The 13752-nt window shown below is 37.8% G+C and overlaps 1 protein-coding gene across 2 annotated transcripts in view; it reads left to right on the top strand.

Moving 5' to 3' along the window:
- The window catches only part of LOC127793807 (probable starch synthase 4, chloroplastic/amyloplastic), a 60292-nt gene that overhangs the window by 23018 nt on the left and 23522 nt on the right, over positions 1-13752 (top strand). Inside the window, exon 5 of one of the 2 annotated variants that reach the window (XM_052324543.1) lies at positions 1111-1162. The exons of the other annotated variant lie outside the window; for it this stretch is intronic. Within the exon in view, the coding sequence (XP_052180503.1) occupies positions 1111-1162 (52 nt within the window). The remainder of the gene's footprint in view (positions 1-1110; positions 1163-13752) is intronic. 2 annotated transcript variants of the gene reach the window in all.

Genomic DNA, 13752 nt, shown 5'->3' with positions numbered 1-13752 from the left:
GTGCTGCTATTCAATTTTAAAAATTATGCCACATGCTCTTGTAATAGTTTGTCAATTAAGGGTATAATTCATACAAAGTGATGGGTATTTCCCAGTCAGATGACACAGACCATCTTCTCTTGCCCTCTATCATCTCCTACACCGAACCCTAGTCACCTTGCACCAACAACCTCTACCACCAGTGGCACCAGTTAATCAGACCCATTACCATGCAAACACTCTCACTAGTCACATCCAACCAAATCCACTACACCACCGCTACCATTGCTGTTGGCAATCAGCCTGGAAAATGCACTCAGCTACCATAACCATCAGTTAATGTCACCCCCAATCTACCACCTCACAACCACCATCACTAGTAATCCCCCAACCAGCCCACTCCACCAAAGGGCAATTAGCTCCATAAAAACCCATATTACCAACCAGTGATTTCACAATGACCCCAAATCAAACCCACACTAGTGCTATCCACCCCCAAACCAAACCCACATCACCACACCATGATACGGACCTATCTTCCATAATCACCACCCAATTGTCACTAACTGAAACCACTCACAAAAGTGACTAGACCCTGTCAATCCAACATCATGGCCTCCAATCACTCCCAATCAGGCATGAATTTGTGAATTACTATGTTATGTAAAGGACTGGGTGCCATGGTGGGAGGTAAGCACTTGGGCATTTGGCTGGCGATGGTTATATATTGTTTAAGCTGAATAGATGAGGATATTGTGGTGGCTAGGAATGACTCTACCGGTGGCTAAGTTGTGCAGTCAAGGATGGTAGTAGCTCTTTTTTTGCTGCTGGTGGGACATGGTGGCTGTTTAGGATGGGGTGTTTGTGCTGTGTTGGTCTTTGAGATAAGGATAGAAATAGTGAAGAGATCAACTTGTATTAGTTGACTTGCACTGCTCTAATAGAAGGGACAGATCTGCAACAAGATCCATAAATAAGGGAGGTTAATGTAATATTTCAAAATTGAGAGATAGCACCTATAGTAAGCTGATACATAAGTGGTGCCCAGTGTAATTTACCCTAATATTTGTATGTAGTGAATTCTGCTTTTTATATGGTGGCCTGTAACTTGTGCTTCTTGATGATCTTTAGTGCAGGAATGTATGTCGTTCATATTGCAGTAGAGATGGCCCCGGTTGCTAAGGTGAATGTCATAGAATTGTATCTTTCTTTTCTCAATCACCGCAGAGTTACGTGAGTGGAGTTATCTTTATTCAGTCTTACTGTAAGATTTCCATCTGTTTGTCGGATTGTCAAAGTTTTTCTATGTAATATGCAATGCAATTTCAAGAAAGGAATGATTCTTCTATATTGAACTGAGTATATGCTTTACAATATATACTAGAAAAGATATACAAAAAAGGAAAGAAAGAACAATATACAAAAGGGAAAGAAAGACAAAAGAAAGAAAGAAAGAAAAAAAGGAAATCTCCTATTTCCTAAAACAGGAAAGGGAATTTCCAACATATTTAGGAAAGGACATGTTTAGGAATAAACCCTTAGAAATCTCCAACAATCTTCAACACTCCCCCTTAAGCTAGTTAAGGATATATTCTATTCCTAACTTGCTTGTTATTACCTAAAATCTGGCAGTAGGAAGTCCCTTGGTCAGAACATCTACTAATTGATCACATGATGGCACATATGGAGTGATAATCAGCCCACTGTCAAGCTTCTCCTTCATGAAGTGTCCATCGATCTCTATGTGCTTAGTTCGATCATGTTGGACTAGATTGTGTGCAATGCTAATAGCCAACTTGTTATCACAATATAGCTTCATGAGCCCAGTTCTTTTAATCCTCAAGTCATCTAGAATCATTTTTAGCCACAACTCACAAGTCCCATGAGCTATAGCCTTGAATTTGGCTTCAACACTCAACCTAGCAACCATAGACTGCTTCTTGCTCTTCCATGTCACAAGATTACCTTCTAGGAACATGCAATAACCTGTAGTAGACCTTCTATCAACAAGTGATCTTGCATACCTTGTATCTGTATAAACTTTTAGGGTTAGTTCACCACCTTTTTTGAATAACAATCCCCTCCTAGGTGTAGATTTGAGATAGTGAAGTAATTCATAAATCGCTTGTAGATGCTCTTCCCTAGGATCATGCATAAACTGACTCACTACACTAACAACATAGGCTATATTTGACCTTGTGTGTGATAGATAAATTAGTTTCCCTTTATACACAACACCGTTAGTTTCTTCTTTGTCTAATTTGTGGTTCTGTTCAATTGGGACACTTGTTGATTTGCTAGCAAGCTTTCCAGTCTCCTTGAGTAAATCTAAAACATATTTCTTTTGAGAAATAAAGATTCCTTGTTTGGAGTAAGCAACCTCAACAACAACATATCCAGCCTTTATCCCACTATGTGGGGTCGACTACATGAATTTTAGATTTCCATGCATTTCTGTCTTTTGTCATATATTCATTTAGATCCATACACTTCATATCAAACTTTAATGTCTCTCCCAAAGTCTTCTTGGGTCTGCCTCTACCTCTTTTTTTGACTAATTGTTCCCTTTCATCAACTCTCCTCACAGGAGCATCTCTTGGTCTCCTTCTCACATGATCAAACCATCTTAGTCTAGTCTCTCTCATCTTCACCTCGATTGGCACTACTCCTACCTTATTACGAATAACTTCATTTCTAATTTTATCTTTTCTTGTATGGCCGCACATTCATCTTAACATCCTCATCTTCGCTACACTCATCTTTTGCTCATGCTGGTATTTGACTGCCCAACATTTTGAGCCATACAGCAAAACTGGTCTTATAGCTGTCCTATAGAATTTTTCTTTCAGTTTTAATGGGATTTTACCATCACATAACACCCCTGATGCATTTCTCCATTTTAGCCAACCTGCCTTAATTCTATGTGCGACATCCTCGTGGATTTCTCCATCTTTTTGAATCATTGATCCCAAATATCGAAACTGGTCTTTTCTTTGTAAGATTTGGTCTTCCAATTTTATTATAACATCATCCACTCTTGCATTCTTACTAAATTTACATTCCATATATTCTGTTTTCTTTCTACTTAATTTAAATCCCTTAGATTCTAAATTGTTTCTCCACAACTCAAGCTTAGCGTTCACTCCTTCTTTTGTTTCACTCACCAACATTATGTCGTCTGCAAATAGCATACACCATGGCACCTTTGTCTGAATATCTTTAGTGAGTTCATCCATTACTAGAGCAAATTAGTATGGACTTAGTGCAAAACCTTGATGCAGTCCTATTGTAGTTATAAATGGTTCAGTATCCCCTCCGCATGTTTTGACCCTTGTCTCTTCACCGTGATACATGTCCTTAAGGGCTTGTATATAGGTTATTCTGACTCATTTCTTCTCTAAAACCCTCCATAATACTTCTCTAGGGACCCTATCATAGGCATTTTCTAGATCTATAAACACCATATGTAGGTCCTTCTGATGATCCCGGTACCTTTCCATTAGGCGCCTCAGTAGGTATATAACTTCCATTGTTGAGCTACCAGGCATGAAACCAAACTGGTTTTTCGAGACCTTTGTTTCTTTTCTGATCCTCTACTCTATTACTCTCTCCTAGAGTTTCATGGTATGACTCATTAACTTAATTCCTCTGTAATTTTCACAGTTTTGAACATCTCATTTGTTTTTGTATATAGGAACCAAAGTACTCTTCCTCCATTCATCTGACATCTTTTTTGATTTAAGGATCGCGTTAAATAATTACGTTAGCCAGGAGATGCCCTCTTCTCCCATGCATTTCCAAGCTTCTATTGGTATATTATCTGGTCGCACCGCCTTATGATTTTTCATCTTTTTTAATGCTTGCCTTATTTCATTTGAACTTATGCGTCGATAAAATGTATAACTCACTTTCCCTTCGGAGTTACTAAGATGTCCCAACCTAACTCTTGTGTCACCACCATCATTGAATAATTTTGTGAAATACTCCTTCCATCTCTCCTTATCCGCTCTCTCATTCACCAATACATTTTGATTTTCATCTTTTATGCATTTCACTTGATTTAAATCCCGTATTTTTCTCTCTTGCTTTAGCTAATTTATATATATCCCTTTCTCCATCTTTTGTATCAAGTCGTTTATATAGATTCTCATATGTTTTTGACCTTGCTTCACTAACGGCTCTTTTTGCTGCATTTTTTGTTTTTTTATAATTTTTTTGATTTTCTTCATTATTGCATTGATATACAACCTTATAGCAAGTTTTCTTATTTTTAATTTTCAATTGTACCTCTTCATTCCACCACCAAGACTCCTTAAGGTTAGGGGCTCTACCATTTGTCTCTCTAAGGACTACCTTTGCCGTGCTTCTCAGGGCATTAGCCATTTCTTTCCACATTTGGTTTGTCTGTTCTTCTCTATTCCATTCCCTTCTACCCCTTAATTTTTCTTTGAAGATTAGTTGTTTCTCCCCTTTTAAATCCCACCACCTAATTCTTGGATTTTGTTTTATGTGATTTTTTCTCTTCCAATTTCTTATTTGGACGTCAAGTATTAGAAGTCTATGTTGAGAAGTCAAACACTCTCCCGATATCACCTTACAATCCCTACAACATAATCGATCCTCTTGTCTCATGAGGAAGTAATCTATTTGGGTGTTTGATGTGATATTTTTATATGTGATTAAGTGTTCGTCCCGTTTTTTGAACCTAGTATTGGTTATAATGAGCCTATATGCCATAGCAAAATCTAGAATAGACTTACCCTCATTATTAATTTTCCCGAATCCATACCCTCCATGTACCTCCCTATAGCCATTTCCGTCTCTACCCACGTGCCCATTTAAGTCACCTCCTATAATTACTCTCTCTCCTTTTGGCATCATTTGTATGAGTCTCTCTAGATTCTCCCAGAATTTTGCTTTTATCTCATCACCTAACCCCACTTGTGGTGCATATGTACTAAAGATATTCATAGTCATTCTTTCTAGACTAGCCTTCACCATAATAATCCTATCCCCTATTCTCTTTACATCCACTACCTCATTTACTAATCTTTTATCCATAATAATCCTCACTCCATTTTTCGCTCGATCATTTCCTGTGTACTATATTTTATATCCAGTTTCTGATAAAGTTTTTATTTTTTTCCCTACCTATCTCGTCTCTTAAAGGCACATAATATTAATTTTTCTCCTAATAATCACATCTGCCACTTCCATAGCTTTGCCTGTTAATGTTCCTATGTTCCATGACCCAATCCTTAATCTATGATTTTGTTTTTGGCCTTAACTTTGAATTTGATTTTGTTTTTGAATTTGGTTTTGATTTTGATTTTGGACTAGCTTCTTTACCCACATCCGTCCAAGCAAATGCGGGGACCCTTGCTCATTTGTCACTACATTCGGGCGCCGATGCAGCGACCCTAGTTCACTTGACACTACACGCAGGTAGTGTAGCGTGTCGCTATGAAGGGTTACGCCCACGCCCAAACGATTTTTCATAATTTGTCTAGAGTTCATGTTTTGGATCTGACTAAGTTTTACGTTGGCTATCGGCTACCTAACACAACCCTCCTCCTTTATCCGGGTTTGGGACTGGCAGTGGATAACATCCCTAGGCGGAGTTTGGTCCTAAGAAAATATTTCAATTTTCCCAACTCCTTAATCTTGAATTCACGAGCTAAGCAATCTCTAAGGCCCTTTTTTTTTTTTTTTTTGTCATTTCCAGTAATAATTATATTATCAACATAAACGAGTATGACAGTTACCTTACCTCCCTTGGTATTTTAATAAACAATTTATGTTCCCTTTGACTTTGTTTATATCCCACTTGCAGCATAACTTTTGTGAATCTCTCAGACCATGCCCAAGGTGACTACTTCAACCCATATAATGCTTTTTTTAGCTGGCACACCTTACTTGGTCTAATTCTTCCATTAAAACCAGGTGGAATCTCCATGAACATTTCTTCGTCCTAATCCCCATGAAGGAAAGCATCATTCACATCTAATTGTTGTAAATTCCAATCAAAGTGTGTTGCTAAAGACCATAGGACCCCTCATATTGTTCATTTTGGTTACTGGTGCAAAGGTTTCAAGATAATCAATTCCATATGTCTAAGTATACCCCTTTGCAGCCAACCTTGCCTTGTACGTTTCAAAAGAACAATTAGCTTTATACTTCAAAGTGTAGACCCATCTACATCCCATGGGTTTCTTTATCTCTAGGCCAAGGCACAATCTCCCAAGTCTGTTTTTTTTTTTTTTTTCTAGTGCATTCATCCTCTTTCGTGGCTTGTGCCCACTTCTTATTCGTTAAAGCTTCCTGAACTGTTTTTGGTATGTTAATGGAATCTAGAGTGACAAGAAAGCTTTTATGTTGAGGAGACAATCGGTTTAGGGACACAAAATCAGATATGGTGTGTTGAGTGCATTTTCCGGTTCCTTTTCTTATAGCAATAGGAAGATCAAGGTCAGATTGCTCACTAATAGATGAGGTAGAAAGTGTTATTTTAGTACCTGGACTTGGTTCAGAGTCATGGATCTGTCTTTGGTCCAAATTAGGCTGTCCACATCTTAAATAAACTTCCAATTCCTTGGATGCTTGATTCGGTTGTGACTGCTGCTGTTCCTGAGAGACATTTTGAGATTTCAGTTCAAGTTGAGGTTGTTCCGGTTTGAATGACTTGGATTCTCAGAGTTATTTGGTATTAGGAAGTTCAGGTGTGTGTGTAGGCTGTGACTGTAGGCTGTTGTACTGGTGCTTGACTAGGTAGAAACTCATTAGGAAAAGTCAAATCCACTCTCTCATTGTCCCTTGAAGATGAGAGAACCGGTTTGAGTAGAAGGGGTTAGTTTCAGAAAAAGTGACATCCATAGTGACAGAAATTTTTCGACTCGGAGGATGGTTGCATTTGTACCTTTTTTGATGACTAGAATATCCAATGAAGACACACTTTAGGGCTCGAGGATCTAATTTAGTGCGATGTTTATGGACATGAACATACAAAGTACAACCAAATATTTTTGGGGATAAATAACTTGGATTGACGCTCTTAGAATAAAATTGGACAACATACCTAGAGGGATTTGATTGCCAATGACACAAGAAGGAAGCCTATTTATCAAATAGGCAGCAGTTATAATTGCTTCTCCCCAAAGAAGTTGAGGAACATTAGATTGAAAAAGTAACTCCTTAGTAACCTCTTAAGAGATGTTTGTTTTTGCATTCAACAATTCCATTTTGTTGCGGAGTGTCAACACGTGAGGATTCCCTCCTAATACTTTCCCCAAACTGAATTATGATCATACTATGGAATACAAGAAAAATTTTGGTTACATTAGATTTTTCTTTCATAAGATACAACTAAGTTGTACAGATACAATCATCAATAAACGAAACAAACCACCTAGCACCAGTGATATTAAGAATTTTGGATGGACCCCAAACATCAGAGGGAATTGAAAAGAAGGGTTTAGATGATTTTAGTGAACCTAAAGGGTGAGATACACGATGATGTTTTGCAAACTCACATACATCACAATGTAAACTACCAATTGAAATGTTTTGAAAAAGTAAAGGAAACATAGTTCCAAGAAGTTGAAAAGAAGGATGACCAAGTCTAAAATGATGAAGCCAAAATTTGGACCTTTTTGGAGAGGGAGGTATTGTCAAGGTGAGCATAGTAACAACTGATTTTGTCCATTTAAGTCACCTTTAGTCCCTTCAAGATAGTACAACCCGTTGCTTTCCTTAGAAAATCCAATCGTCTTCCCCATGGTCCAATCCTAAAAAACACGACGTGTATCAAAGAATTTGATTGTACAATTAAGGTCTTTGGTGATTTTGGAGATGGAGAGAAGATTGGTTGATAGTTTGGGAACATGTAGGACATTAGGTAAGGAAAGGAGAGGGGTAACTTTAATGTTGCCATGACCAGCAGTTGGAATAGCTGATTCATCAACTACAAAGATCTTTTGGTATCTAGGGATAACCATATAATTGTCAAATTTATTTGGGTAGTGAGTCTTATGATCGGTAGAACTAGAGTTTATGACCCATGATTGGGAATGGAACATGTTGGATGCTTTAAAGAAATCAGAAATGATACACTTACCATTTTGAGCCAATGAACACGTACCAGAAGTCTTGGTGAGGGAGTTCAACAAATATTTCAACCTTTCAATGTTCTTTTTGCTGAATTCTTCTCTACTGATAACTGATTCCTTTTGAGAAATATCATCATTTTTAGCAAGATTGGCTTTGCTTTGCTTCTGTCCTTTGAATCCACCATTTCTAGCCAATATTTGAGCCTTCCCATGAAGCTTAAAGCTATTATCCCTTGTATGTCAAGGCTTTTTGCGGTAGGAACACCGCACTCCATCTTAGTTGGATTGTTTAGAGGAATCAGCCTGTTTTTCCCTTGCCATGGATTATATGGCTTATTTCCTCCATCGTCTGTACCTTTCTTGGACATCATGGCTGAACCTTCAGTCGGTTGTGTCTCAAGCATAACATTTCTCCTAGTTTCCCATGCTCGAATGATGGAGAAAACATAACTAAGGGGTGGTTGCTGATCCTTTCCCAACACCTGCACTCTTACTTGATCATATTCCTTATTTAGTCCTGCTACAAACCCAAAAATCCTATCCCTTTCAAGAAATTCAAGTAGGACCTTAGCATCTTCAGCACACTTCATCGTAAGATGAAGATCTTGATAATGATCTATTTCAAGCCAAATACCATTCAAATAGTTAAAATATTTAGTAACTGAGGGAGTGCCTTGTATTGCAGATGAAACTTTGGTTTTCAGTTCATAAATCATCATAGCATCTTACTTCATTGAGTAGGTTTTTTGAAGCGTCTCCCAAATACCTCACACTGTAGGAAGGAAGATGAGATTTCTACTAATCTCTGACTGCATTGAATTCCATATTCAAAACATGATCTTCAAGTCCTCCTCATCCCATGCTTGGAACTTGGGGTCATCATTACTCGGACTAGTCCCATCTAAGTGGCTAATCTTCCCCTTTCCCTTCAAGAGCATCCTCACAATCTGTGACCATTGTAGATAATTCTTCCCACTCAAGCGATGAACAACATTGATGCTTCGAAGCTCTCCACTTGAACCAATCAACAGGGAATCAAGAACAGCTTCAGGATTGGATGTCACGTTCTCAGAAGTCTCAGACATCTCCCCATGGAATAACCAGAAAACAATGAAAGAGATTGAAGGGAACAAGAATGGCAATGAAGGCCAAATCAACAAAGGTGACGGTGATGAAAGCCAACAAGAAACAACAGGAAGAACAAGGTTAGCAATAAAGGCTGACAGGAAGACAACAGACAATCGTAAAAGGCTTTGATACCATGAAGAAAGGAATGATTCTTCTATATTGAACTGAGTATATGCTTTACAATATATACTAGACAAGATATTCAAAAAAGGAAGGAAAGACAATGAACAAAAGAGAGAGAAAGAAAGAAAGAAAAACAGGAAATCTCCTATTTCCTAAAACAGGGAAAGGAAATCTCCAACACATTTAGGAAAGGAGATATTTAGGAATAAATCCTAAAAAATCTCCAATCTTCAACACAATTTTTTTTCCTGCAATTTTATCTAGAGACTTTTTTTCTATCTTAATTTCTATGCTAGGATGAATATTTGGAGTAATCTTCTTGGAGTTAGAGAGGATCCATAAAAATCTGACTACTAATGCACATCAACAAATAGCCAACTTTATCCAGCCAACATGAATGGAAGAAAAGTAGAGACAAAAAGCAATAGGGGAAGGATATAGGAGACAAGGAAAAGACTAATATTGGGGAAATCCCAAGACAAAATGTGGAGTGAAAATAAACTTTTTTTGTTTTTTAGACATCTCTAAATTCTGTTTAGGATACTTTCTTAATTTCAGTTTAGAATTCTTTCCTAAAACTTTATATAGGTAATCTTTCCTATGTTGTAATTCTCAACCCGATAATTAGGGTTGTATCATTATGTGAATTAAGAATGAAAGTATTCCATTCTCACATGGTATCAGATCCATCTTTCTAGGGGTTTTTTTTCTGGCCTTCATTGCTTTCTTTGGCTCCAGCACTCTTTGTCTCTCCAGCCTTCACTACCATTCTTTGGCCTTCACTGCCATCACCTTACTTGCTAATTTGCCCTCATTGCACCACATTGTTCCCTTTATGCTATCAGTTCAGTCATTGTCACGGGAACGATTATATAAGGGGGGGCTCAATTGTAATTAGTTGTCTGTTAGTTGATTGTTAGAATAAGCGGGAATGTTGGTTAGGCAGTTAGACAAGTTGAACTCAAATATTTGTAATTGGGCAAGTGGCCCTTGGTGCCTAGGGGTGAGATGGATCAGTATATAAACCACTGATACCACTCTCCTGGGTTATCTTGAGAATTATCAATACACAAATTCTCTCTCTCTCTCTCTCTCTCTCCCCTTTTCCTCTCAATTCTTTCTCTGTTTCCCCCTCAATTTCCCCTAATTCTTCTCAGATCGAGGAGAATTATCACCTGTCAGAATTCGATTTTGACAGTTATCTATCCCACTGAATATGTTAGAAATCTCCGAGATTGCTCCATCTGTGACAACAGGGGAGACTAGTTTGTTTGATCAATCAATTAGAAATCTTACTAGTGAGCTGCCAGGGATGCATCATTCCTACCGCTTGGATGGCAGGAACTACCTACAATGGGCACAATTGATAAGGACCTTTCTAAAAGGTTAAGGGAAGATAGCACACTTAACAACACTAGGCCCCAAGACATTAGATCCTGCATTCCCCGCTTGGGAGAGGATTCCATGATCATGTCATGGCTGTGGAGTTCTATGCAACCTAATGTAAGCAGAAATTATATATTTTTGTCTACTGCAAAAGATATTTGGGATATCGTTAAGTGTACTTACTCTAAGGTATAAGATGCCTTAGTGATTTTTTAGATTAAGATAAAGTTAAGTAGTACTAAGCAGGGGACATTAACAATAACTGAGTACTACAACAAAATGAATGGATATTGGCTTAAACTTGATCACTACCAAGATATTAAAATGGTGTGCAATGAAGATGCAACCACCCTTAATACTATCCTTGAGGGGAACAGAGTTGTGGAATTCTTAGTAGGTCTCAATGCAGAATATGATCAGGTGAGGGTGTAAGTTCTTGGAAGGGAAAAACTTCCATCTCTTAATGAAGTGTTTTCCATAGTCTGAAGTGAAGAGTATAGAAGGATACCTATGCTCAGTGAAACTAGTTCTAAGGGGTCAGCTATGATGACCAATAAAGGAGAGGGAACTAAATTCAAATCCCAGCCAAGGAAGCCTGATGTGCAATCAAAATCACAAAATCGAGAAGGATTGTGGTGCACCTTGTTATAAGAAGCCAAAACACACTCGAGAGACATGTTTTAATCTCCATGGAAATGAGGCATTTCTGAATAAGATAGGGGGTTTCAGGAGTTTATCCTCAAAGAATCAAGCCTATCTTTCAAATAAGCAGGAGGAAGCTACGGATAAGGCAGAATCAACTGCTAGATTAGATCTAAGTCAACTAAATGCAGATGAAATCAGTAAACTCTTTTAAGAGTTTTCTAAGAACTATTTAGGATGGAACTTTCTCTCTTGCACAACAAGGTACTTGTTTTCACTCTAACTCTTTTACTGTCTCAAAAACCAATAGGAATGACTTGTGGATTCTAGACTCAGGGCTATTGACCATATGTCTCATGATCTTACTATTTTTGAAACCGATAAGCCTCTGGGAATTCCCAAACATATCACAATAGCCAATGGGACTTCAATTCCTATAATGGGTTAGGGCAAGGTCGCCCTTAGTCTTATTCTCCCTATTAAACATGTTTTGCATGTTCCTAACTTATCTACCAACCTTATTTCTATCCATTAGCTCACTAAAGAACTCAATTGTCGTGTTATTTTTTCTCCTCATACCTGTGAATTTCAGACACTAGACACAGGGAAGATGATTGGTGCTGTTGAGGAGTGGAATGGACTGTATTTCTTGAAGAAGGAGAGTTTTTTTCCTAAAGGGGTTCAACATAGGTTTGCTTGTTCATCTTAGTCTTCTCTTGCTCTCACTAACGTCTGGCTCCACCACTATATCTTGGGACATCCTACTTTTCCCTTATTGAAAACTATGTTCCCTACTTTATTCAAGAGTTTAGATACTAGTCATCTTCATTGTGATGTGTGTGAAATGTCAAAACATCATTAAGTGTCTTATCCCATTAGTAATAAATTATCTTCTAGTCCTTTTTCATTGATTCATTCTGGTGTCTGGGGACAATCTAGGGTACCTAATTGTTTTGGGGCTAGATGGGTCATATCTTTCATAGATGACTGTACTCGAATGACTTGGGTATATCTCTTAAAGGACAAGACTGCTATCAGTATTGTTTTACCACATTTTCATAAGATGATCTTAACTCAATTTAGCCTCTTCATTCGAAAATATCGTACTGATAATGCAAGGGATTATTTCAATCAATACTTGCATCAGTTTTCCCAGCAAGCAGGAATTATTCATGAATCTTCCTTCATTAACACTCCTCAACAAAATGGAGTGGTCGAAAGGAAAATGAGACATCTCCTAAATGTTACTAGAGCTCTTCTCCACCATCATCACGTCCCTAAACATTTTTGGGGAGAGACAGTCCTAACAATAGCCTACTTAATCAATTGAGTTCCATCCATCAAAGTCCCTTTTAGTGTTGTCTTCTTACTTTCCTAACATTGGTTTGCATACCGCTCTTCCTCTCAAAGTCTTTGGATGTGTGTCCTTTGTTCACATTCCCAAGCAAAATTGAGACAAACTTGATCCTAGGGCCCTCTTCCTCGGTTACTCTCCTATCCTGAAAGGTTACAAAAGCTACCATCCTTCCATTAGAAAATTTTATGTCTAAGGATGTTACCTTTGTTGAATCTCAACCATTTTTTGTCTCCTCTAACCTTGGTCCCCAGGGGGAGAATTTGCAGTATGGTGACAAAGGAGGTGTTCTTTCTAGCTTGGACTTAGTTCCTATCGAGAAACTCAGGCCAACTCACTTGTTCACTCTCCTATTGCCACCTAACCAAACAAATCAGCCCGAGCTGCCATTCCCAGTTAGGTTTAAAGGCTCTCCCCAATGTGTTCAAGAGAAGAGCTCAGCCTATTCTACATTCTCAGCATGGACTAGCATCAGTTTCCAGCCCAAGTACTAAAGTCCCTCATCCCTTGATTTCTTCCAACCTTAATCTGAATGATTTGGATCTCCCTATTGCTATTAGAAAAGGGGTGGGTTCATAGTTGTTGAATCGAGAATCGAAATCCTTATTTTATGAATCGTGAATCGATAATCGTATCGAATCGAATCGTAAGATTCGGTATATATTTTTAATTTCAAATATAAATAATATATATCCATAGAAAATAAATAAAATATATTAAAATTATACCAAAAATATATTCATGTTACCTTTAAAGTCAAATTGTACCAAATCAAACCACTTTCAAAATAACAAGCTAGAAAAAAACAACTATTAAACTACTAATAAACTCCATTGTCCATAATCTTCACTAGTTATCAATCATCTTCATCTTCAAGTTGAAGAGCATCATCTTTTTTGTCATCAAACGTAGCCAAATCCACTTGCTCTCCATCCTCTACATCTTCCTCACCGTCAATCATTTCCAAATCCAATTCTTCTTCCACTTTGTCTTCAACAACTTTTCCTTTTCCTTTTCTATCTAGCTTCAAGTTCC

Source organism: Diospyros lotus, chromosome 2, assembly GCF_014633365.1.
Source record: "Diospyros lotus cultivar Yz01 chromosome 2, ASM1463336v1, whole genome shotgun sequence".
NCBI classification, from domain to species: Eukaryota; Viridiplantae; Streptophyta; class Magnoliopsida; order Ericales; family Ebenaceae; genus Diospyros; species Diospyros lotus.
This window is presented reverse-complemented; position numbering and strand designations above follow the sequence as displayed.